The sequence below is a fragment of the Rhododendron vialii genome, chromosome 6a (genome assembly GCF_030253575.1).
Source record: "Rhododendron vialii isolate Sample 1 chromosome 6a, ASM3025357v1".
Taxonomy (NCBI): Eukaryota; Viridiplantae; Streptophyta; class Magnoliopsida; order Ericales; family Ericaceae; genus Rhododendron; species Rhododendron vialii.
This window is the reverse complement of record NC_080562.1, coordinates 33,293,074-33,319,962: the sequence shown is the minus strand read 5'-3', so window position 1 is coordinate 33,319,962 and position 26,889 is coordinate 33,293,074. Positions and strand designations below refer to the sequence as shown.

The window sequence follows — 26,889 nt, the reverse complement described above, 5'->3', positions numbered from 1 at the left end:
ATCATCATTATACCTTTCACATCAACTTTTTCCTCCACTTTTCCTACTTACCCATCATCATTACACTTTTACTCACTTACTTTTCAAAAAGAAATCTACTTTTAGGGGTAAAATAGACAATGCACCAACTTTTACCCATTAACTTTACAAAATGGACACTTATTAAGGGACAGCCCAAAATGAAATACTGAACTCTAAAAATGGGATGGAGGGAGTACAAGTTAAAGAACTTAGCTACGAAAACCATCTTTTTCAAGTTTCATCAAGAAGGCATTCCAATTGGGGTGGGTAATGTTGTAGGTACGGACAAACCATAATATACAACTAAATACTCCTAAAGAGGGCCGGGAGGAAATGTTTCGAAGCTTTCATGCAACACCTATCGAAAAAAACACACAGAACAATTTTTTTATTTAGATTCATTCATCTTTTTTTTTGAACAGCAAAAAAAATTTATTAATTTTTAGAAACAGATTACAAAAATTAAAAGGATCCAAAGCACGAGATATCAAACAGAGCAAAAAGAACTCCGAGAATCATATCATATGCCGCTAGGAACCAAAGTGTTAGATTCATTTATCTAACACTTTCTTGATTACCTTCCCTGCAGCTTTTCCAAAAATTTCAACGGTATCTAGAACTCTATTTACCCCAAAATTATGAATCAAAGCATTGGTTCTTAAACTTGACGTCTGAGACCTGGGTGGATTTCGTAGCCCGTCACACCAATGATTCGTCTCGATTTCGTCGAGACCTCGTTTGGTTGGAGACCAGCTTTGATAGACCAAAGTATAGAACTTTATTTACCCCTCAAAGTAATGTTTCTTACCTTCAATGAGAGCGGTGGATTTCAGATGAATAGAACTCTATTAATTACCTTAATTTGCTTTCAGATGTATAGAACTCTGTTTACTTTTCCTTTTAGATGGAAGACTGATGGGACTTGAAGTTGAGATGCGGGTTGATTTCATCGGTGACACCAATGAGAGCCGCGGATGAGAGAGAGAACAAAAAATGAAGAATTTTTGTATTTTATTTTTATTATTTTAGAGCAAGTATTTTACTAGGAATTTTTTGTTTAGGTTAGAATTATTAATTATTAATTTTTCGTATTCGATTTGATTTTTTGATTTCTACCTTTATTAGGATTCTTGGTCTACAAAAATTAGGTTTTTATAATAATTTATTAGAAAATATATTTTCTTTAATGCCACTTGTTTTGGCATGATTTAAGATTTCTTTTTCAATATGATTTCTAGGGTTAAGGTCTTATAAAAAGGACTGTGAGCTATTCAACTACTAAGCTTTTATCAATAATGTTACAGAGTGTAGTAGGCCGAGCCAAATGGCTCGATCATTCCGAGCGTGATTTAGCATTACTTTCAACTCCAAGACATCTCTCTTTGGACGTTCGGATCAGCAACCGTAGCCGAGGGTCCCTGTTGCCGAGGGTTCCTCTAATTACACCTCCTTTAATTCTCCATTCCCTACACCTGCTCGGGGAGAAGGATATATTCGTTTCGATAGCTGCCGAGGGTCCCACAACATGCTCGGTGCCGAGCATGGCTTGGCCGACGGTCCAGCTCATCCGCATCAGAACAGCAACCATGGCTATGATGATGGTCGTGAAGTCATCCGAACGGTTATGAGAACAATGATGGTGGCACGTGAAGGTGCCAGCTCATTATGAAAACGGTTGCAAAACCCTAAACATGATGCAACAGTGACGTCAGCCGACGCGTGTCGAGCGTTGGTGCAATCTTGGAGACCAAGCGAAGGGTTTCCTATAAATATCCCATTATGCCTTCTTGGAAGAGGTACGCAAAAAGAAAACCCTAGCTCCCAATCTCTAACTCTTCCTTGCAAGCAAACTGACTCTTGCACCGGAGGGCCATCCCGGAGAACCTCCGGTGTGGTCTCTTAGTCGTGCTTCGTTTTGCAGGATTGAGCAAAGGAGACAAGGGCTAACCCCGAACCACCATTCAAAGAGGATGAACCACCCAAAATGGAGCCCCACAATTTGGTGAACCCGACGTGAAACTTGATTTTCAGATCCACGGCGGCTCCTCCACCTCGACCGCCTCGTTCGTACCTAAAAACCTCACCCCTCGAGATCTCCATTAGTCTCCTCCAAAGAAAAATTGGCGGAGCACCACCACCACCTCCTCTCTTTCAACCCCTCAGCTCCTCTTTGCACATCACCTCTGAGACCGGTATCAACGCTGCCTCCCCATCTCACCCTCCTGGATTTACTCCTCCAGGCGCAAGCTCTTCCATCCAACGTCCAGTGGGTCTGAGCGAAGATGCTCTAGCATACGTTCAACTGCTAGAGTAGCAACAAGAACAGACCAACGCTGATGTAGCCGTCCTACGAATGGAGATCGAAAAAATTAAGGCCAAAGAATTTCCAACGGTTTCCCACTCTGGATCTCAGGGTCAGCGCCGGAGAGGAAATTTGCCGCCCCCTCCGCCTTTGGGTATTGATGCACGGCCAAAAAGAATCTCAGTTCACGACCGCCTGGACCCACCATTGACAGACCATCGAACTGGGGATAGCGCTCGCCTTAGGCAGCAGCTCTCACCAGTTCATAAACGTCTCGGCAATGGTACGGGACATAGAGGCAGAGAAGTACGACGAGAGGGGAGCCCGCATACTGTTTTCTCCAGTTCATCGGCTGGAGACGAATACTCCTAGGGCTCCCAAAGCTACGATACCGTGGAGTTCCAAGACAACGATCAGGCTCTCATCCCATACAAATCCGAACAGCAAAGAAGCCGAACGCCGAGAAGAAACGGGAAAGGTCCCCAGAGCCATCAGATCGAACATGATGAAGTCCCTCGGGAAAAGGCCCGTGAAGGACGAGCAACGAATTCAGTCAGCGCTCGGAGGCTAAACCGTGAAAGAAGTGTAAGTGTCGTCGTTCGGCAAGACGATCGCCCTAGCCAACGAAGGGTTTACCATACCGAAAATCTTCCAGAAGAAGACTACGGAAAGGTCCCCATAGAGAAGAGGGAGAGGGGATTCCAACGTCGGCAGGAAGATAACGAAGGAAAACAAAGGGAAAAGGAATGCCGAGCTTCAAAGAAGTCTCGAAACACTCGGGAAGGTCTTCCCCCTCGGCCAACCCACGAGTACCAATTGAAAAAGCTAACAGAATCACCCTTTTCGGCCAAGATCCAAGCCACTTTGCCAAAGCTAGGTCTACATCTTCCCAAATTCCAGAAGTTCGATCCCAGCACAACCGAGGCATACACCCATCTCATCAGCTACAGAAGCACCATCTCATGCGTCACCGACGACGATGCCATCATGTGCAAAGCATTCCCCTCAAGTCTTGGGCGCCTCGGCTTGCTTTGGTTCAACCAATTAGAGGCTGGATCGATCCATAGTTTCAAAGAGCTTGAAAGAGCTTTTAACTATCGGTTCATCACTAGCAACAAGCAAGCCAAGGAAGAAGATGCCTTAGCTCAGATGAGAAAGAGGCCCGGCGAGACGCTTCGGAAGTATGCCGAACGTTACTGGCAACTATTTAACGAGATACCCGGTGTTGATCAATACTGGGCGGCAAGGAATTTTAAGAATGGTTTGGAAACTGGAAGCAAGATCTTGGATGAGCTGGCAATAAGGGCGCCTCATGGAATGAATGAGCTAATGAGGACGGTAGAACAGTTCTGTTCCTACGAAGAGTTCCTTGTCGAGCGAGAACTTCAAGGGGGACAAAACTCAATTATACCTCAAAGCCTTCATGTCCCCACACCCCAAATCGCACCACCGAAGCCTGTGGTCGCTGTCCAGCCGAAGAAGCAGGTCAACACAGTCAAGGTGGCAGACAAAAAGGGGCCGAAAGCTCATGACTATGTAGCTGAAACCACAGTATTCAAAGAGCCAATTTATTTCCTCCTCCGTACGATAGAGAGGGAACCGTTCTTTGTCTGGCCGAACCCTCCCAAATTGAACACCGAAGAAGGTAACAACAACGATCGGAAGAGATGCTCGTACCATAATGAGCTCGGGCATTACACCACTGCTTGCGCTCCCTATAAGGCACTTTTGGAAAATCTGGCGGCACAAGGACTTCTTGATGATCATATCGATTGGACAAAAACGCCGAGGAGACAGCCGAACGCTGTCGGACAAAACCTTATTCCGCGTCCAGTCGGAGTAATCAATGTTATTCATGGGTCAACAACAAAGGAGGCAGCAAGACAGCTTCGTCAAGAGCTTGTCAAAGCTGAGAAAGTTACCCAAATTTTTTCCATCAATCGTGCTCCAAAAAGAGTCAAAATGCTTGAGCGTCATTGGTCAATAACCTTCACCGAGCAAGATTTACAACGTGTCCAAACACCCCATAGCGATGCTCTGGTGGTCACAATCCAAATCTCAACTCACTCTGTCAAAAGGGTGTTGATTGATCAAGGAAGCTCGGCAGAAGTAATGTACCTGTCTCTCTTTAAGGAACTCAAAATTCCTGAATCGTGCCTTCTCCCCGCTGAAGTCCCTCTGATCGGATTCAGTGGCACTCCCGTTTGGCCTCTTGGACGGATTACCCTCCCTGTTATTACAGGCTCGGTTGCTTCTAATTTGGAGTTTGTCGTTGTAGACGCCCCGAGCCCATACAACGCGATCCTCGGCCGAAATTGGCTTCATTCAATAAAAGCCGTCGCCTCAACCTACCACCAGGTGGTCAGGTACATCGGCGCCAACGGCAGACAAGAAGACCTATTTGGAGATCAGTTACAAGCCAGACAGTGTTACGTCTCGGCCATTGGAAAGTCATCATGCACCAGAAGAGTACATTGGGTTGAAGTCCCTGACAAACCAGTTCTTGAAGACGTCGGATCTCTTCCTGAAGAGAAATCAGTTGAGGATCTTATCAAATTCCCTCTTAACGAAGATGCATCACGTTATTTCATGCTCGGCGCTGGTTTATCCCAAGCCGAGAGTGAAGAAACCTTGCAGTTCCTAAAAAGTAACATCGAAGTTTTTGCATGGACACCGTACGAAATGCCAGGCATTGACCCAAAGCTTATCCAGCACTCCCTCAAAGTTTCAAAATCAGCAAAGCCTGTAATTCAGAAGCCTCGGCGGTCAGCCAGCATTCACGCCGACGCAGTTAATGAGGAAGTCAGCAAACTCCTCGAGGCTGGCGCCATCAAAGAAGTACAATGCCCCACTTGGCTCGCGAACCCTGTGGTGGTGAAAAAGAAGAATGGAAAATGGAGAGTTTGCGTGGACTACACCAACTTGAATGATGCTTGTCCGAAAGACTGTCTTCCCCTTCCAAAGATCGATCAATTGGTAGATGCAACGGCGGGTCATGCTCGGCTGAGTTTCTTGGATGCCTACCGAGGCTATCACCAGATAGCCATGGATCCCGACGATATGGAAAAGACGGCATTCATCACACCCAGAGGCCTCTTCTGCTACCTGGTGATGCCGTTCGGCCTTAAGAATGCTGGTGCTACATTCCAAAGAATGGTATACCTGTTGTTCGGAATTCTCATCGGAGAAATCATGGAGGCTTATATCGACGATATGGTGGTGAAAAGTCTCAAGGCTGAGAATCACCTCTCTCATCTTGCCGAAGTCTTTGCAATCTTGAAAAAGCACAAGCTACGGCTTAACGCCGACAAGTGCGCTTTCGGAGTTAGCTCAGGCAAGTTCCTCGGCTACTTGGTTACTCGGCGCGGTATCGAGGCAGATCCGAACCAGATCTTAGCTATTCAGCAATTAAAACCACCATCCACTCCTCGGAAAATTCAGAAGCTAACTGGGATGGCAGCGGCTCTCAACAGGTTTATCAGCCGCTCGTCGGATAAATGCCATGTCTTCTTCCAAACGCTTAAGAAGCAAAGCCGACGAAGTTTCAAGTGGACTGAAGATTGTGATGCAGTCCTAGCCGAGCTGAAATCTTATCTCAGTTCGGCCCCTCTTCTTGTCAAACCAGTAGCCTTCGAAACTCTTCATCTCTATCTAGCTGTCTCTCCACACGCTGTGAGCTCGGCACTTGTCCGACGGGAAGGTCTTGAAGACCAACCAATCTACTTTTCTAGCAGAACCTTGCTCCCAGCACAGACTAGATATCTGCCATTGGAGAAGCTTCTTCTAGCATTGGTTACAGCAGCTCGGAAATTGCTCCCTTATTTTCAAGAGCACCCCATCATAGTTCTCACGGAGTTTCCACTTAAGAACCTCTTGAGGAAGGCTGATCTATCTAGCAGAGTATCTCAATGGGCGGTCAAATTAGCAAATTTTGATATCCACTTTGAGCCTCGAACTGCAATCAAGGCACAAGTATTGGCAGACTTTATTGCTGAATTCACCCCTGGAAGCCCGGACGAGGAAACACTGGTAAAGCCTAATTACGGGATGCTGGAACAACAAGAGGCTCGGAAAGTTTGGAACTTATTTAGCGGAGACGTTTGGAAGTTGCACGTCGACGGGGCATCAAACAGCAACAGCTCGGGCGCAGGGGTCGTTCTTGTAAACCCTTGTGGCGTCCTTCATGAAAGTGCTATCACAATCAACTTCCAAGCCACAAACAACGAAGCCGAATATAAAGCTCTGCTTGCTGGTCTCCGAGCCGCGGCAAGTTTACAAGTTGAAGATCTACAAGTGTTCTGCGACTCTCAGCTGATTGTCAACCAAGTAACAGGTGATTATGAAGCTCGGGACCCAAGAATGATTAAGTATCAAGCTACCGCTCTAGAGCTAATCCGAGGGTTCAAAGGATTCCAAATCGAACAGATCAACAGAGAGAACAACGCTCATGCCGATGCTCTTGCAAGTTTGGCCTCGGCAAGCAAAGCATCTGAATACCGACATATCAGCCTCGACGAGATCCACGAGCCGAGCTTTGAAGTATCGGAAGAAGTATACAACATTTCCCTCGGCCCAAGTTGGATGGATGAAATCTTCTCATTTCTCAAAGATGATACCCTTCCCTCTGACAAAAAGGAGGCCCACCGTGTACGCAGCAAAGCAGCCTACTACTGGATCTCTGAGCTCGGCCAACTCTACAGAAAAAGCTTCACTGGGCCATATCTTCGGGTTGTTCACCCAACCGAGGTCCCGATTATTTTAACCGAGCTCCACTCTGGCAGCTGCGGTTGTCACTCTGGCGGCCGTTCCCTATGTCAAAGAGCTCTCAGTCAGGGATACTTTTGGAAAGGAATGAAGAAGGATTGTGAAGAAGTGGTAGAAAGTGCAAGCCTTGCCAACTTTTCTCCCCCATACCAAGGCAGCCCGCTTAGTCTCTCAAACCTATCACTAGTCCATGGCCCTTTGCTCAGTGGGGCTTGGATATAGTAGGCAAACTTCCAACTGCCCCTGGGGGCTTCAAGTTCTTGATCACTGCAACGGATTACTTCTCAAAATGGGTGGAAGCCGAACCGTTAGTCACAACAACTGAAACTGACATTCGGCGATTCGTTTGGAGGAACATCGTCACAAGGTTCGGCGTGCCTTATGCTATTGTATCGGATAACGGCTCACAATTCGTCGGTAAGGAATTAACTGGACTCTGTGCTGAGTTCGGAATTAGATTCTTCAATTCAACCCCATCCTACCCCCAGGGCAACGGCCAGGCCGAAGCCACTAACAAGACTGTTTGCGCTGGCATCAAACGTCGGCTGGACTCTAAACGAGGAAAATGGGCCAAAGAACTTCCCAGGGTCCTTTGGGCCTACCGCTCCACTCCCAGACGCTCTACCGGCCAAACTCCCTTTGCAATGGCCTTCGGCATGGAGGCTGTCATACCACTAGAATCAAAGTTCCCGACCCTGCGCACCGAAACTTTTGATCTAGAATCTAACAATGATGCAGTGGCAACCGAGCTAATTTTAGCTGAAGAAAAGCGAGACGACGCTCAGCTCAAGTTAGCCAACTATCAGCAAGAAGTCGCTCGGGGCTACAATCGAAGCGTAAGGCTTAAGAAGTTTAGAACCGATGACTGGGTCTGGAGGAAGGTTGTCCGAGCCAATCAAAAGACAAAATTCAAACCAAATTGGGAAGGACCCTACAGGGTGATTAAATAGGTCGGCAATGGCTCGTACAAGTTAGAAGACAAAGAAGGAAGGGAAATTGAAAATCCTTGGAATGCTCTGAACCTCAGGAAGGCCTACCTTTGAACTCTCTCGTCGGTCGCACTCTATCACACCACCTATCAAGTCTATTACTTTTCTCTTACCAAAGTGTTGTACTTCTCTTGGCAATCTTTTTAATGAAAAGTATCTCCTACTTCTGAAGCATCAGTGTTCTCTGTATTTGATTACAATGATTCAAAGTATCAATCAGTATAAGCTCGGTATTCTAAACAGTTACAGCTACGTTCGGATTTCTTTACTGCAAACACGATTATGGCTCGGACAATTTGATTTCCAGCCACAACTCGATTAAACAAATTGGTTCGGCAATGTCCACCCTTAGAACATTTACTTAACATATTGCCTTGGTACAAGGCTGGCATTTTGAGCCGAGCCTTATACCAGCATTGGGGCCGTTTCGAGTAAATCATAGACAACTCGGACAACTTAAAGTCCAAACAGAAAGCAATATATGAACTTGAAAGTTTATCCTCAGTACGGCTATGTTCACAATTTGACTTGAACTAAATGGCCACATCAAACAATTACTCTACCTATTACCTTGGCATAAGACTGGCATTTTGAGCCGAGCCTTAAACCAAAGTAGGGGCTATCATGAGCAACTATCAAAACTTTCAAAGCAAGCCAAGGTTGCTTAACCCTCGGCAGCCAAAATCAGAAAATATTTCTAAGGCATGAAGAAATATTCAGTGCAATAACAAAGTTGAAAATTTTTTCTAAGTCATTCAAACACAAACTTGAAATTCAGAATCTCCTACCAAGAGGGCTCAGTTTGGTAAAACGTTCGATGCCGACCCCCTTTAAACTATTACATCTGGCATGGCAAAATCCCAAAATGTTCGGTGCCATCCAGTCCAAAAGCAAAGTTCAAAATACTTTGAAACAAAATAAAAGCCCAAGGGAAATCCTAAACTGGGGTATCTTGAGCAGCCTTGTCCTGAGCCTCGGCATGGCTCTCATCTCCTCCAGCCTTCTCCTGAGGATTTGCCACAGCCGCTTCGGCCATCTCTTCATCGTCATCTTCAGGAGGTAACGGTAGGGACTCATCTTCGGTATACGGAAGCTCCAAATCAGGCACGGTCGGCTCCGAAAGTTGCTTTAGAAAGCCAGAGTCGGCCTGAATGGCCATTACAGCAGCCATCGCCTCGGCTCCTGCAACATAACCCAGCTTGAAGAAGTCGGGAAGCCGAGCCTCAAGCTCGTCATTCACCATCTTATGTGCTATCTGGGTGTACTCAAGTGCGGCTCGGTTAATTCCGGCCTCATAGCCCTTGGCGTCAGCAGCTTTGAGCTTCTCTTTTTCTTCTGTCCTCATCCTTGCAACATTGGCCTCGGCAGCTGCCTTAACGTCGGCAAGCTCCTTCTTCAGCTTTTCCACCTCTGCTTCAGCATCCTTTGATTGCTGATCAGAGATCCTCCACTTGGTTCGGTAGGAATCTCGATCAGACCGGTATCGTTCTCGCTCGGCAGTAACTTTGGTGGCCTTGTCATATGCTTTCAAGGCAGCTTGCCCGGCCTGGCAGAAATACAGAAGAAAAAACTTTCACTAAGAGGTTCCACTGTTAGTTGACAAGAAACAAAACAGAATGCGAATGATACCTGTACCAGATGAGAACACATCTCACCAAGACCCGGAAGAAGGTCGGTTGGAACTTGATCGTAATCCCTCGGCAAAGCCAGCCCTCTCAGAAGAGTGATAGCAAGGTTCGGTTCCTCCTTAACCGAGTCATTGTGAAGCAGAACCCTGCCATCAGGCATAGTGTATGAAGGGCTGAATTGGCGAAGGACAGCGGCCTCGGTTACCGGATCAGTAAGATCAATGTGGGGTTCAACCAAATTCCCCTGATCCTTTGTTGAAGGGGCTTGAAGAGTGTCAAGAGGCACGGGTTGTGAGATGGTCGGCAGAACAACGTCCTCTGACGTTTTCTGTCTCTTCTCCCTCTGGCTTTGCTGCTCGGAAGAGCTTCGGCTTCGGCCAGGATTAGCCGTCTTCGTTGGAATCACAGGCCTTGGAATGTTCCTTCTTGACATATCTTCGAAAGAGGGCTGGGGAAGTTCGGCAGAATCAAACGGAGTAAGCCACTCCTCTGCTGTAAATCCGATCTTCGGCAATCTCACCCCTCCTTGCTGCCTCTTCTTTCGGAGTCCGACAGAAAGGGAATCTCCTCTCTTTTTTTGAACAGCCTCGGCAGCGGGAGCACTGGATGTCTTCTTCTTGCTCTGAGCTACCTCTTTTCCTTTCTCCTTCCTCCTCAGCACACCTTTGTAAGAGGGTCGGTAATCAAGAAGGGTCGGAGCGTGACGGCAAACCTGGGCAAGCAACGTCTCGGTCTTCTTCTCCCGAGAGTTGGTGTTGAGTACCTTGGAAATAGGGCTGAGCTCTGCAAAAAACATAGCAATTCAAGAAATACCCTAAGCAGAGGAGAAGACGAAAAGTAAAGCGTAATAAATGACTTGAGCACGTTCGGTCTAATTACCTCTTGTATCAGCCACTTTTGGAACGGCGAACCGACGAAGACCGTCGCCGAACTCAAAGTTTCCGTGCACTTCAAGGTAAAAGTCAGCCCACTTGTCAGTGTCCGAAAGACCGTCTATCAGTGGCTGCTTTTTGGGACGCGTCGACAAATATCGACGGCCAGATTTCCCGTGTCTAGACATAATATATGTGTAAAAAAGGTCCGTCGGCGTAAAGTCCAAATCTTGACTCTCGATCAAGGCAATTACCGACATGATGATTCGGTAACTATTGATCGCGAGTTGATGGGGGGCTAAACTGAATTTCCAAAGAATTTCCCTAAGGAAGGGGTGAATGGGGAACCGAAGCCCGGCCTCACAAATGGCCATTAAAGGCACGGTTATGTGCTCGGGACGGTGATCCCTATGGTCTTTTATGTCTGTGCTTCTGACTCTATGAATCAGAACATCCTCGGGAATGTTGTATTTCGTTCGGAAGGCTGCGTACTCTCCAGGGCTGCCGCTGAAATAATGAGCATAGGGACATAGCAAGCCCTTGTCGAAAAGGTCGGCATCGCTTACAACCGATGTCGAAGCTTCGGCTCCTGACATAAGCCTTGACTTGGCTTCTTGACCCACTTGTGGCTCGGTTTCGGATTGGGTTTCTGGAGAGAAGCTTATCTCGGGCTCCGTAAGGAAGTCGTCGGCAGCATACTCATAATCTCGCTCGGCGTTGGAATCGTCGGACACAGGAGAAGTTGCCGACATCCTTGTTGAAGAAGATACAACCGCTCGGCTATTCCTCAACCTACGCCACTCGATAAGTTCGCTGAGGAATTGACGATCGGATTCGGTTTCCGAGCAATCCGAGCCTGATGACACGTCGATGACCTCGTGAGCCAGACCTAGGAAAAGAACAAAGGGGTATTAAGCTAGTGAAATCCGCGTCGGCAAAGAAAGTCGTTTGGAAGTTCAGGATTCATCTTATCGGCTCACGAGTCACATGCTAACCTATAGTGGGCTCGGTACTTCTATAAGGATAACCTACGTTCGGCAAAATAAGAGGGTTGGGGAACGTTCGGCAATTTACCTCCAACAAATAAATCGTTCGGCTGAGCCCCAGATATCCTATGGGGGCTCGGAAGAACAGGTTGAGTTCAGGGATGAACATCATCGTTCTCCCCAGAAATTTACTGTTCATACAGTACAAAAAACCCCCAAAGTCATCCCAAAAACCCAGAAAATGAGCATAAAAAGTGAGAGGAAGACTAAAATGATAAGAATCGATGACATACCTGAAGATTTCAGTTGATTTGGGGCTTGAAGTTGAGGATCTGGATTAAAGCTGAGTTCTGGAACGGAAATGAAGAGAGAGAAGCTCAAGCGCTAGAGAGAGAAAGCGCAGAAGAACTTTCTCTCTCCTCCTTCACCACTATTTATAAGCAGAGCGGGCCTTTTCGAATTTTCCGCCCATCATTTCACCGCCGAACCCCTCGCCAACCTCTGCGTGACACGTGGCGACTGAAGCCCTTGCCCATGCCAGCCGTCTCCTCGTCTGCCTAGGTGTCCTTTCAACTGACACACCCGTTCGAATACTCGACAGCTGTTACCCAATGTGGGGCTCGGATTTCTCTGCCAAAGGTGCAAGCTCGGCCAAGTTTTAAATCAACCCATATCGAGTGAAAAGCTTCGGCATGGGTTGAGGGGCTATTGTAGTAGGCCGAGCCAAATGGCTCGATCATTCCGAGCGTGATTTAGCATTACTTTCAACTCCAAGACATCTCTCTTTGGACGTTCGGATCAGCAACCGTAGCCGAGGGTCCCTGTTGCCGAGGGTTCCTCTAATTACACCTCCTTTAATTCTCCATTCCCTACACCTGCTCGGGGAGAAGGATATATTCGTTTCGATAGCTGCCGAGGGTCCCACAACATGCTCGGTGCCGAGCATGGCTTGGCCGACGGTCCAGCTCATCCGCATCAGAACAGCAACCATGGCTATGATGATGGTCGTGACGTCATCCGAACGGTTATGAGAACAATGATGGTGGCACGTGAAGGTGCCAGCTCATTATGAAAACGGTTGCAAAACCCTAAACGTGATGCAACAGTGACATCAGCCGACGCGTGTCGAGCGTTGGTGCAATCTTGGAGACCAAGCGAAGGGTTTCCTATAAATATCCCATTATGCCTTCTTGGAAGAGGTACGCAAAAAGAAAACCCTAGCTCCCAATCTCTAACTCTTCCTTGCAAGCAAACTGACTCTTGCACCGGAGGGCCATCCCGAAGAACCTCCGGTGTGGTCTCTTAGTCGTGCTTCGTTTTGCAGGATTGAGCAAAGGAGACAAGGGCTAACCCCGAACCACCATTCAAAGAGGACGAACCACCCAAAATGGAGCCCCACACAGAGTTTCTCTCTTTCTTCTTTGTGCGCAAGATTTGCTTGTTGCGATAAGTTGTTTATCTCATTTGGACTAGTATGCTAACTAGTCTCTCTTGAATTTCGCTGCGTTAAAGAGTAACGCTCCGATTTTCAGAGACGTTTATAAAATATTTATAAGAAAATTTCCCAAGAGAAATTCATAGATTTACTACGTTATCATTCCAAATGCATATATCATCATTTTACAACCATAACAATTAAAGTTTTTGCATTTGTCAAAATATTATAATTCCCTATAAACTTTGAAGCTCTCAAAATAAAGTCAATTTAAATTAGTCAGAGCGACTAAGCGTGCAGCAATCAAGGTTCTCCACCTTCGTCCTCAGCAGGGTTGAACTTGGCCAAGTTGTACGACACTTTTGATCCATCTTCGGTACTGATAAGCACACAATATTGTATATTATTGTGTTTAATATATTTAATTTTCTATATAACTATGTTTATTGTTAAAATTTTTATCTGATACTACGCGTAAGGTATGTTTTCATTGATTTTAGGTAATTCAATCTAAGGTGAGCTCTTTTGACACCCTAAGGCTCCGTTCCGGAACTAAAAAAAAGCTCTTATTTTTTAAGAAGACAATTTCAATCTAAAAAATTATGGGTTTATTGAAATATAAAAATATGCAATATGGATCTTGTTTGAGATCTTTTATATGATGGAAAAAAAAATTGAAATATTATTTTTCATTTATATTATTTTTGAGTTTGAAAATATAAATAAGTTGCTTATTTTTTAGAAAGGTTTCTGAAACAAAACCTAATTTGGCTTGATCACTCGCGAGCATAAAAGAATGAAGTTGACAGGGCACGGCTACCAACCAAGTTTGATACTCCCTCCGTCCCTTTTTAAATGTCCTGCTTCGTAACTCCAACTTATTAAAAAGACATCATTACACCTTTCACATTAACTTTTTCCTCCACTTTCCCTACTTACCCATCATCATTACATTTTTACTCACTAACTTTTCAAAATGAAATATACTTTTAGGGACAAAATAGACAATGCACCAACTTTTACCCCCTTAACTTTACAAAATGAACACTTATTAAGGGACAGTCTAAAATAAAATACTGAACACAAAAAAAGGGACGGAAAGAGTATTTATCAAATGGTTTACTACCAAATGAAAATGGATCAATTATGCACCACGGCAATTCAATGCGGTGGGACTTCATGTTTCCTCTTCTGACATTGAAATCTATGAGTATTTTATGTATCAAATTGGAAAGCCAGGAGGAACCAAAGAGTCGGCAAGAAGTGGCTCCTATCCCCCGTGCCACATGTTGGCTTTCAGACCGTCCGATCATGTCTGACTTTGATCACAGCCATTCATCTATACTTCAAATATCTCATGTGTGCGCAACACTGGATCAATGCCCCTCTCTGCAGACTCAGGGCCCGTTTCAGAACGTGAATAAGAACTTATTTTTTGTTTAATAATGAGACTTGTTCCAAAAAATAAGAAGGTACTTATTTTTTCAGAATTTATATAGGTACCAATGGGCGCCGGGGAGGAAAATTGTACCGACGGCCGCGCTGGGCCGACTCCGGCCACCGGACGACCGATTCGAGCCGTCCAAAATTCTAAAAAAAAAACCGAGGGGCTAACGTAGGAATCAAAAGCATCCGAGGTGTGTAGGATGCTTGATTCGAGTACCTCTTTTTCGTGTATATGATTTCACACGAAAAAAGGGGTGCTCAGATCAAGCACCCTACATACCTCGGATGCCGTTGATTCCCACGTAGGCCCTCTCGATTTTCTTTTATAGAATTTTTGGACGGCTTGAATTGGTTGTCCGGTGGCCGAAAATGGCCCGGCGCGGCCGTCGATACGATTTTCCTCCTCGGCGCCTATTACTCATAGCACAACTCCTTATTTTTTAAGAAGGCAATTTCAAGCTCAAAAATCATGTACTTATGCAATTAATTTTCTTATCAATATGGATCTTGTTTGATAGATCTCATTGAGATCTTTAATACGGTGCAAAAAAAATTGAATTTTTTTTTCATTTATTTTATTTTTGAGTTTGAAAATGTGAAATAAACTTTTTATTTGAGTTTTATGGAATGAGCCTTCTTATTTTTCTTTGAGAAGTTCTAAAATAAGTATTTATTTTTTAAAAAGGTTTCTGGAACAGGACCTCACTCTCTCAGCTTTGTATATAGACAAACAAAAATGATACTCACACAATAATCTAAACACAACAACTTACACAACCTCTCATATACACGTGGGCTCCACACACACTACTATATGAGAGGTTGTATAAGTTATTGTGTTTGAATTGTTGTGTAAGTAGCATTGATAGGCAAATGCTAACTGGTGCTGACTAGCGCGGGTTATGTGGGGTCCCAAAAGTCATAATGAGTAGTTGCATACAATGTCAGGCAGAACACAGAAAATGACATCAGCAGGAGTAGAATTATTGGGCTTCTTTACACTTTTGACCTTAGTTTTGTAAGTAATAACAAAACTAACATAAAAATAATACTTGGTGATAATAAAAGGGTTTTGCTAGATATTGTCCAGTGGGCATTGCCTCGATACGGAATAATTCTCTCAACTGTACCGAAAAGTACCATTTATCGGTCTTTTACTTTTTTTTTTATTCTCTTTTCTGTGAACCTATGGGACACTAGCTGTCATATTTCTAAAAATGCCAATTTTAACCTGCGTAGGCCGAAAAATATCCCAACCTATTTTCTTGTTATTTTTTCGTTATTTAATTAAGGCAAATACTAATGTTTATATCCTGTATCTCTTAGGGCTAATCAACGAGAGCTCTAAAGTCAAAATTTAACTATGGCCATTCAGGATAGAATGATTAGGAAATTAAAATCTTTCCACTGGTTCAAGCGGATTGAAATTTGGAACACTTAATTTTTTAACTATATTTTTAAATATATAAACTGTTTGAAAAGGTTAAAAAAATTAAGTGTTCCAAATTTCAATCCGTTTGAATAGATGAAAAGATTTTAATTTTTTGATTATTTTATCCTAAATGATCATAATTAAATTTTAACTTTGTAGCCCTCATTGATTAGCCTTAATAGATATTTGATTCTAGGACTTTTTTAAGGCTATTCAACGAGAGTTCTAGAGTCAAAATTTAATTATGACCATCTAAGATAAAATGATCAAAAAAATAAAATCTTTCCACCGGTTTAAATATATTAAAATTTGGAACACTTAATTTTTTAACTATATTTTTAAATATATAAATTGTCTAAAAAGTTGAAAAAATTAAACATTGGTTCAAAGTTGCCCGTTGGTTCAAAAAAATTAACTATGACCATTAGTTCAAACTTACAAACGGTCTAAAACAATCTATGAAAATTGGAGAGTGGACCCCGTTTCAGAACACCTTTTTAAAAAATATGCATAACCTGATAACCTTAAAAAGGAGACAGGAACTGAAGAGAGGAGGAGAGAGATTGCCCTCATAATTTTGCTCTTCTGTTGAGTAGTGGAGTAGTGGAGATTCGGTAAAATTTGGAGAAACTTTTAAGGGCTACTTTCGTAATTTACTCTTTGCATTTATCATTTCGGCAGACGTTGAGTGCGTACAACATGCAGGTACTGAGCCAGGTCAGAATCTGTACATTCACGCGCGCGTGACCCCCACTCTTGACAACCCACAAGATTGTCTCTAGCATTTGCCATAATAAAATGGAAGCGGAAAGGAGCCCCAAAATTAACACAGTATAGAATACTAATATGAAAAAAGAATTTTTTTTTAAAAATGTTTTATGTAACAATAATGCTAAAAATAATAATAAGTTGAGTAGATATTTTTTTATTTCACAACAGGAATTCAAAATATGAAAAAAAAAAAATTTACCAACCCTTTGTATTGCTTCTCCCATTGGACTGGTTTGTGAGAGAAAGGGAGAGGAGAGGGGTTTAATTATTAGCAGTTTGCTCTCTAACTCTCCAAGATCTCAAATTTGAAACCTCTTATACCGTATCAACTTCTTTGGGGGTAGTCCATAGACTCATACAAAGTTTTGCTTTGCCTTTAATTAGAATTCTCGCAAGCGAATGGTGAAATTGGTCCCCCGAAATTAGTCGAGTTATACGAAAACTGACCTAGACACCTGAGTTATCAAAAAAAAATATATACAAAACTGGCTTCAGGCGTTAGAAGTGGCTTTAGGAGTAATTTTTTTAATCTCGACTCTGCTCCGCTAACAACTTATTTTACTTATTTCGTTTTGTTCGTATTTGAATTTTTTTTCTCAATTCTTAATTTTGCATCAATTTTTTTGACTTTTTGATTCTTTTAGTCGAGACGAATCGAAAAAGTAAAAAAAATTTCCTTCTACTTAATATTTTGAACAATGACCACTTGTGTAAAAAAAATATTGGGTCATTATTCAAAATATTGGATAAAAGTAAAATTTTTTTACTTTTCCAAATCAAAAAGTCAAAAAAATTTAGCCCAAAACGAACAAATGCGAAAAAATTTAAATAAGAACAAAAAAATATTTTTTCTAAAAATTCAAGGAAATTAAATTCTACACTCCAAAAAGAGTGTAAATGTCAAAAAAAAAGGTATATAGGATTCAATTTCCAAAATCAATTATGAAGTGAAAAAGTTCGAGACATTGTTTGGGGGCAAAGTTGTCACTTACAAATTACTACCTCCGTCCCAATTTAATTATCACTTTTGAGAGTTCGTGCCACTTTTTAATTGATTATATATTGTAATTTATAATATTTTAGGTGATTTTGAAAATATTGTATTATAAAAAAACTCAAAATCTATTAAACAAGATGCATATTGAATATAAAATTTATTATCAATTTAAAAATATAACTAATTTTTTTATCCAGTTACAATATAACTGATATAAGTAAATTAGGATGGAGGGTGTACTTTGTAAAAGAACGTGGGCTGCCCTTTCTTTTCTGGGCAGAAAGCACGACTTCTTAAGTGCTGTCTCTTAAAAGTCAGACAATGAAAGGACGTTTTACAAAGGTAAACGAAAATTCAAGAACAATAAGGCCCTGTTTCAGAAATCTTCTTAAAAAATAAGTAGCTTATTTCACATTTTCAAATTAAAAAATAAAGTAAATAAAAAATAATTTTTCAAAATTTTTTGCATCGTATAAAAGATTCCATCAAGATCTTCCAAACAAAATCCATATTGCATATTTTTAGATTTCAATAAGACCATAATTTCTGAGCTTGAAATTGCCTTCTTAAAAAATAATGACTTATTTTGGTTTCCGGAACGGAGCCTAAGAACATTAACCGGTCCAACTATGCATCCAATAGTGAGACCGTTTTTAAAACGATGTAAAAAATCAGGTCAAACGAATATAGGTAAGTATTTTTTCTAGATTCGTAAGGGCAAAATTGTTCAATTGCGCAGGAATTTAGAAATAATACTTACCGATATTCGTATAGCTGATTTTTTACAGGGCTCCATAAATAATATTCTAAAATTTAAGGGCATTTTTTTTGTGACCCGTAGTGAGTTCCACAAAAGATATAGTGGATGATATATAATGAAATGATGCAGTGTATGTAGCATCTCACAAGAAAGAAAAAGAAAGAAAGGTAGGCCCCGTTTCCGAAAGGCAAAATAAGGCCCCGTTCTAGAACTCAAAAAAAATTCTTATTTTTTAAGGTGGCAATTACAAGCTAAAAAATTAGAGGTTTATTAAAATATAAAAATATGCATTATAGATTTTGTTTGAAAGATCTCATTGAGATCTTTTATACGATGCAAAAAAAATTGAAAATTTATTTTTCATTTACATTATTTTTGAGTTTGAAAATGTGAAATAAGCTGCTTATTTTTTAAAAAGGTTTCTGGAACGGGGCCTAAGTACTTAATTTTTAAGAATATAATTTTAAACTCAAAAATTATGTATTTACGCAAATAATTTTTCTATCAATATGAATTTTATTTGATAGATCTTATTGAGATTTTTAATACAGTGTAAAAAAAAATTTAAATTATTTATTTATTTATATTATTTTTGAGTTTAAAAATATAAAATAAGTTATTTTTTAAAAAAGTGTTATGTAACGCAGCAGGAATACCTGGGATTCTGGGAAGGAAAAGGCGTAGGTGGGGTAATTGGGAGTCGGTGGGGTAATTGGTAGAAAAAGGGGCCACGTAGGAGGAGAAAAATATGGCTGGGGAACAATTGGATTAGGTTGGAAAATAATTTAGTGCAACATATGCACACACTAAGAGAATTAGTATTTGTTGGACGCGCGTCATAAATAATTTTCTACATTAAATAACTAACAAACAAAAATTATATATATTTTTTTCCCAAAAAAAATTGGGTCTTTCAGAGAGAGAGAGAGAGAGAGAGAGAGAGAGAGAGTAAGTAGGAAACAGAAACCCAATCGTTATTACCGGAAAAAAAAACCAAAATTCTAATCGCAAAAAAGATTTGCATGGAATCACGCAAGAAAAAATGTGTTTAGGCATATTTCGGGTTCCACAAAAATCTAGAAAATATCCATACATTTTTGAATATTATTTTATGGGGCCCTGTAAAAAATCAGCTCCAACGGATATCGATAAATATTATTTTTGGATTCGTAGGGGCGAAACTGCTCAGTTCATTCCTACGAAACCAAAAGTAAACTTACTGATATCCGCTGGAGTTGATTTTTTATAAGGCCACATAAAATAATATTCAAAATTTTATGAATTTTTTTCTAAATTTTTGTGGAACCCGGAATAGGCTTAAACGCGTTTTTCCTTGCGTGATTTCCTGTAAATCTTCTTCGCGAATAGCAGGGCTCGGAAAAAAAAAAAAAAACTACTGATGGTATTTGTGTAATATTGAAAGAGTGAGGGTACATTTTAAGAGTAGGAGAACACATGTCAACTCTTAGATTAATTCAATCAATTCTAGCTATTGCAACAATTTATCTTTTGGGGGACCTTACACTTTTTTGTTTTGTATTCTAGATTTTAGATTACCGGTGATTTTCGACGTACAAAAATTTTAAAACATATAACAAATTAAAAACCGGGAAATAGCGAATACCCGAAGGTGGTGTTTTGGCTAAACAATGCCACTCGGCTTTTTTTTTTTTGTTTTTATTTACCAAATTTTTGAATTTGTTAGTTTCGCGTCAGATTTTTATGAATTATTGGGTCGTCTTAATGAGAGGAATCGCATAAGTAAATGTTATAGTCCAAACTTAAATATTTTTTTGAATAAAGAGACAAAAATCAGTTAAAAAGCTAAATTTTTTGGCTTTATTCAAAAAAAGTTGAGTTTGGATCACAATTTTTTACTTTTTCAATTCTTTTCGTCGAGACGGACTAATAATCCACAAAAATTTGACGTGAACTTAACAAATGCGAATAAAATTAGAATAAAAACAAAACAATTATCCAAGTGGGCTTATTTAGCTAAAACACCCAGTACGGCAGTACGTATAAATTCTATGTTATGACAAACATGTATATAAGAACAAACAGTAAAGCGAATCACGCAAGAACATGAAGATTTAAGTGGTTTTCCGCTCAAGTTCAAAGCAAGAAAATACTTCACACGTACAAGGGATGGCGAGAATTAACTATGAACTAAAGAGATTTTAAAGATCCAACAATAATCTGTAACTCTTGAATCATGAGGCCACAATAACAAGAAATAACCAAAAAAGGAGGCCTAAAATCCCCTAGATGTTTTCTATTTACAGGGGAGCACAAAATAGGATTTCATATCCGAAAATAAATTGAGAGGTCCCGTTTCGCTAAGTTTTTTATTTTTTAAGTACTTATTTTCCGTTTTACGAGACATATTATATATTCTCTCATAATACATTACCTTTAATTCAAAAAATAAGTACTCATTTGAAAAATAAATACTTATTTCTCTTAGTAGAATGAGAGGCTGATTTAGAATCTGCAATTCCCAACAGACGTGTACATTCAATTTTGAAACATTAGCCAATCAATCGCATCCTGTGACGTTGGAAATAATAATAATGTATATTTGATTTTTCATTTCTTCTTCTTCTTCTTAGTCGATTCCTTCTTCTTTCGAAGTCGGTTTTTTCTTTCTTCGAAGTCGGTTTCTACTTAATTCCAAACAAAATTCAAGGAATTCTTTAACATTCTACTACTTCTCCTATTAATTTCTTTTTTTTACTACCTCACTCGCCCAGCCCACCTACCATCCACGATTCCACCATCAAGTCCTTATTTACACTTCATATTCGTTACAAGTTTAGAACCCCACCCACCATCCACGTCCACCGTCAAGTCGTTGCATGAGTCACCAAAGGTTCGATCTAGAACTAACTAAAAATTTACTTTTCCCACCAGTACTACGCTTCGCCAGATCTCTCACTATAACAATCACACTCTCCACCAAAACAGTACTGTGCTAGCTAGCTAGATCCAATATGGGATCACTCCACGACCAGGACCTTCTTCAAAGACCTTTGCTCCAATCCGAAGAAACACTGCCACCGCCACCGACTTTGTTATCGGATCAGTCATCAGATAATCACAAACAGGTGAGCGATGAGCTCGAGATGGCATTGTCAAACGCAGACTTGCCGTTTTGGCAACGCATCTGGCCCGCAATTTGGATAGAGCTGAAGCTCCTGCGCCAACTAGCCACCCCTGCCGTGTTCGTTTACGTGGTGAACTATGTCTTGTCCATGTCTACCCGGATTTTCTGTGGCCACCTTGGAAGCCTCGACCTCGCCGCCGCCTCCCTCGGTAACAGCGGCATCCAATCCTTTGCTTATGGTCTCATGGTACGTATTTCTGTCTTTCTCACATACATGAATTGGGGCGCCCATTTTAAAAATGTCTTGGATACCGTTGTGTTTTATGAGGGCCCAAGGACCATACCAATAAAAACAGAAAACAAATTGAGATAGATCTATTCATGGAGCTGTTATAAACAAGCTATTCACAGAACCGCGCGATCTGAGCTGTCCGTTTCGGTTTTAAATGGTCCGGATATATATGAAACTTTTTGAGAAAGAGTTCAATTTTTCTACGGAAAAGTTTCATTAAAATCCAGACCGTCTGAAATACTTTGGACACTCGAGATTCACCTTTGTAAACAATTATTCACGGAAAACTCCGTAAAAAAGTTTTTCTCGAATTATGTTCATTCTGGTCGGTGTACTAATCTTTTTTCAAAATATGCTTCATGCACACTTTTAGAACTCATATTAACATACCCTCTTCTTGCAATAATATTATTCAATGCTCTTAGGCACCATCATATGGTGATTCGGATTCCTTTTCCACCACATATTTGAGGCTGGACTAAAGACAAATGTGTAGATTCCCCCGAATGTGTGCTGAGAAAGGGCCGATGGTGTGCCTTTGGCGCCGAATAATCTCTCGTTTGAAACGTGTTTTATTAATTTGTTGAATATATGACATACTAATGGGTCCCAAAGGGCACAGACACTCTTGTGGATCTAAATTCATAAATTGTCTTGTTTTTTAGTGGGAGATTAGTAGTTTGGTTTGCTAGATAATTACTGTTGCGAGTGCCGATGTTAATTCATCAACTTGAGCCGACTGCCTTGTCAAAATTCAAAATTTGTCACAAGCTAGCACATTATTTTAGACCCCTTAATTTGAACTTATTCCTGTTTTTCACCTAAGAAGGCATGTGAAAACAAAATAAATCTATGAATCATTTCAATTAAACGAGTTGCAAAATCCGTCAAATTTTAAATCTATAAAAAATAAGTCTAAGGTCTACTACAGATGATTGGACCAAGGCCTAGTCCGCTAACATTTCTTACAAGGCTTAGGTCCATTACTTGGTAATTTCAAAAGTGTGAGGTCCATTCTTTATTTGTAATAGGACAAAAATACCATCACAAAAAATTATCCCGCCACATCATCATCGGAAAGTTTGCTGGAAATTTGGCCGGTGTCGAGAAGTTGGGCGGAAAAGTCACCGGCGTTGGAGGTCCGCCATGAAAGTCGCCGGGCACCGGCCATAGTGACCGGAGATGGGAAGAAGATGTTGACCGACAAAAATCTTGTCCAATAAATATGTTGACTATGTAATGAAAATAAATAAATGAAGTTTAACAGATTTGGACAGATATTATTATTTGTTGATCTTATTGGTATAACACAGAGTCTAGATTTCCATTTATAATCATATTTGTCTGTATTGTTGGCATGATATAAAAAACAAATCTGTACATCATTATCTGTTGATGGTATTAGCAAAACACAAAGTTTAGATTTTCACACATGTCTTTGTTGTTGGCAAAATATAGAGAATAGTTTTGGACAGATAGCATTATCTAATATTATTGGCATAAGACAGAGTCCAGATTTTCATAGATAACCATATTTATGTATCATAACCATTATATGTTTTTTAACTTTTTTAACAAATACTCCAGTTACCATCATTGGTCAACATTTTATTTTAAATCGGTCAAACATCTTTTTTTCCACCGAGTCACCGTCTCCGGTCATCATCTCGGTCATAAGACAGAGTGCAGACGACTTTTTCGGTCAATTTTCTAGTGCTGACCAATTTTTCGGTCAATTTTCCAGTGCTGACCAATTTTTCGGTCAATTTTCCAGTGCTGACCAATTTTCCCATAAATCTACACCATATATCTTCATTTCCCAAAATACTTATGTCGCTGGAATTTCTTTACAATGTAATATCCTTTTGTGTCTATTTTTTCGTAAGGTTATGCTTTATTTGCTATCAACAGTTAGGAATGGGAAGTGCGGTGGAAACCCTATGCGGACAAGCATATGGAATTAAGAAGTACCATATGTTAGGCATTTATCTTCAGAGATCAACCATTCTCCTTACTGCAACTGGGTTCCTTGTCACTTTAATCTATGCATTTTCCAAGCCCATTCTCATATTACTCGGCGAATCAACAGAGATCGCGTCGATGGCTGCGATCTACATCTACGGCCTAATCCCTCAGATATTTGCGTACGCCGTGAATTTCCCGATACAAAAATTCCTACAGGCTCAAAGCATCATCAACCCAAGTGCTTACATTTCAGCAGCAACATTAGTTATCCATCTAGTTCTGACTTGGGTTGTGGTCTTCAAACTTGGGCTTGGGCTTTTGGGTGCATCCCTGATGTTGAGTTTTTCTTGGTGGGTAATTGTGATATCCCAGGTTTTGTATATAGTGCTGAGTGATAAGTGTAAGTACACTTGGTCCGGGTTCAGTGTACAGGCCTTTTCGGGCTTGCCTGGTTTCTTTAAGCTATCGGTTGCTTCGGCTGTGATGCTGTGTTTGGAGACTTGGTACTACCAGGTTATGGTGTTGATTGCTGGGTTGCTAGAAAATCCGGAAGTGGCTTTGGACTCTCTATCTATCTGGTGAGTTTGTTTATTTCGGCCTGTTTCTTGCTTTTCTCTAAATTATTCGAGGTTAATTCTGGTGATTGCTTGGATCTCAAGTTTTGTCTCAATCGAAAATTTATTGTTTTGTGGGTTTCAATTGCAGTATGACAATTTCGGGATTCGTGATTATGATTTCGTTTGGATTCAATGCTGCGGCAAGGTTAGCCCTATTTACTTTCTCAATACGGTACTGTGTTGTCAATAAGGCAAGAAGTTTACAGAAAAACACAATTTCTGATTCACATTCCAAGGCACGTTAGCATGTAGAAAGCTGTGTTTTTTTTACCTTACCGACAACCCATTAGGATGTTATTAGCATGTTTTTTCTCTATACATGAATCTTTTAGGGGAGTGATTTTGCCACTCCCCAAATTGTTAACAGCACTCACCTATGAGTGCCAAAATTTACTCATATTGATTTTGCCACTCCTCAAAAGTTAACAATTTGGAGAGTGACAAAATCAACTTGGGAGTGCCATTAACAATTGGGGGAGGGACAAAATAACTCGTGTACCTCTATTTTGGCTCGCCTATGGTGCTTTTTCTTGCATGCTATATGCAAATTAACTTTATCTTTTGCTGTTACACAATGTGTAACGATTTTCTTTGATGAATATATAATATGAGTGACCAGTGTGAGAGTAAGCAACGAGCTAGGAGCAGGGCATCCAAAGTCAGCTGCATTTTCGGTTGTGGTGGTCAACATAGTCTCTTTCATTACCTCTGCGGTGGCGGCAACTGTTGTGATGGTGTTTAGGAATGTCATAAGCTATGCTTTCACGGAGGGTGAAGCTGTGGCCAATGCTGTCTCGGACCTCTGCCCCCTTCTCGCCGTTACCCTCCTCCTCAATGGTATTCAGCCCGTTTTGTCTGGTGAGCTAGCGAGCTTCTAAGATTTTACTTATCCTAATCAGTACTCCTATCTTAATTACGATCTTATAAGTAGGAAATAAGGTTCAGTTTCCCATCGTAACGCGGGATAAATCGAAATTTTATAGAAAAATTAAAGCTCATGGCAAAATAATGTGACAATAAGAACTGGTTCTCCTTGCCAACAATTTTTTGGGCCACATCACCCCCACGTGTAAGCGTGTGAAACGGCGGTCGGATGGGCTGTAGAAATTAGTCTGAGGTGCGAGCAAGCTGGCTCGGGACACCCTGCATTACCAAAACAAAAAAAGGAAGAAGTTAAGATGGCCCTGCTAAATTTATTCAAAATTGATGTCATATATACAAACTGTGAGCGCACCTTTGAAGGTGTGGCTGTCGGATGTGGATGGCAAGCTTTTGTTGCTTACGTCAACGTCGGATGCTATTACATGATTGGAGTCCCATTGGGAGTTTTACTTGGTTTTTACTTCAAAATGGAGGCTAAGGTAAGCAACAAAATTAGAACCTCATTTGTTACTATTTCATAAGTGATCATGAATGGCAAGAAACTTGTTGTGCTAATTATTTATGGGGGTGCAGGGGCTATGGGCAGGGATGATAGGCGGAACAATAATGCAGACCTTCATTTTAATATGGGTCACCTTTCGAACAAATTGGACAAAAGAGGTAATTTTTGAGTCTTTTTTTATTCCAAAGATTTAGTTAAATAATACTGTAGAGTCTTATATGATTTATTTCATGCTTGGGGGATAGTACACGAGATTTGCCCCTAGGTGATATATTAGATTAGGAGATGAGGTAGAGTTTTTGGAGTATTATTTTTGGCTGTCGGTGAGAAAAGGTTAGATTATCCAAGCTACTTTCAGGGCTATTTTCAGCAAGGTGATATAAAAGCATTTATTTTTCGTTTTACAAGATAAGTCATTTTTTAAAATACATCACATTTAATTCAAAAAATAAGTACTTATTTTCCTTAGCGGGATGGGGCCACTACCAATCCTCAACCGCGTTACTGCTTGTCCGACTGCTTTCAGTAAAATTATAAGTTTCTCAGGCAGGAAATATATATATTTGGAAGGACAAGAATTTTATGGTTAGTAAAGTCCATCAATTTGTTGTTGGTAATATAGCATCGTATGATTGGAAAAGAGCTTGTAAATACTCCATATGAATAACTAACTTTGGGTGGAAATCGATCGGAAATCAATTGCAGGTGGAAGAAGCCAGGAAGAGGTTGGATAAGTGGGACGACAAGAAAGAACCAGTTTTGGTTCCAATTTTATTGGATGTCCGTGAAGGGACGGAACCGGTTTTGATGAACTAAAAGAAATATTTCTTATTGAAGGCTTTCCCTGGATTCCAGGGTTGGGCAACTAGCATAATAAGTTAACAATTTAAAGGGAAAAAAAAAAGGAAATTGAAGAGAAAATAAACTCTTTCATTTCGGTGTCGCATTTATTCTATGTTATTACTGTAGTAATTGATTTGTTATTAGATAAGAAAGTACGTTTAAGTGTGAGGTTATTGTTTGATATACAAGAAAACAGAATAAGGCAATGTAAATTCTTATTGAGTGTCTTGGGTTATTATGATGTATGTGGCTTAAGTACTTGGTTAGTCATTTTTCAAT

The 26,889-nt window shown here is 40.8% G+C and overlaps 1 protein-coding gene and 1 pseudogene across 1 annotated transcript; both read left to right on the top strand.

Moving 5' to 3' along the window:
• Positions 1-26,652, top strand: part of LOC131330663 (protein DETOXIFICATION 40-like) — a 36,090-nt pseudogene extending 9,438 nt beyond the window's left edge.
• LOC131330661 (protein DETOXIFICATION 40-like) lies at positions 21,236-26,652 on the top strand. The gene is made up of 7 exons (XM_058364326.1): positions 21,236-21,756; positions 23,713-24,344; positions 24,472-24,528; positions 25,003-25,241; positions 25,626-25,744; positions 25,839-25,925; positions 26,473-26,652. Exons 1-7 carry the CDS (start codon positions 21,397-21,399, stop codon positions 26,581-26,583), a joined length of 1,605 nt encoding a protein of 534 aa, XP_058220309.1. The 5' UTR covers positions 21,236-21,396; the 3' UTR covers positions 26,584-26,652.
• Positions 26,653-26,889: the final 237 nt, after the last annotated feature.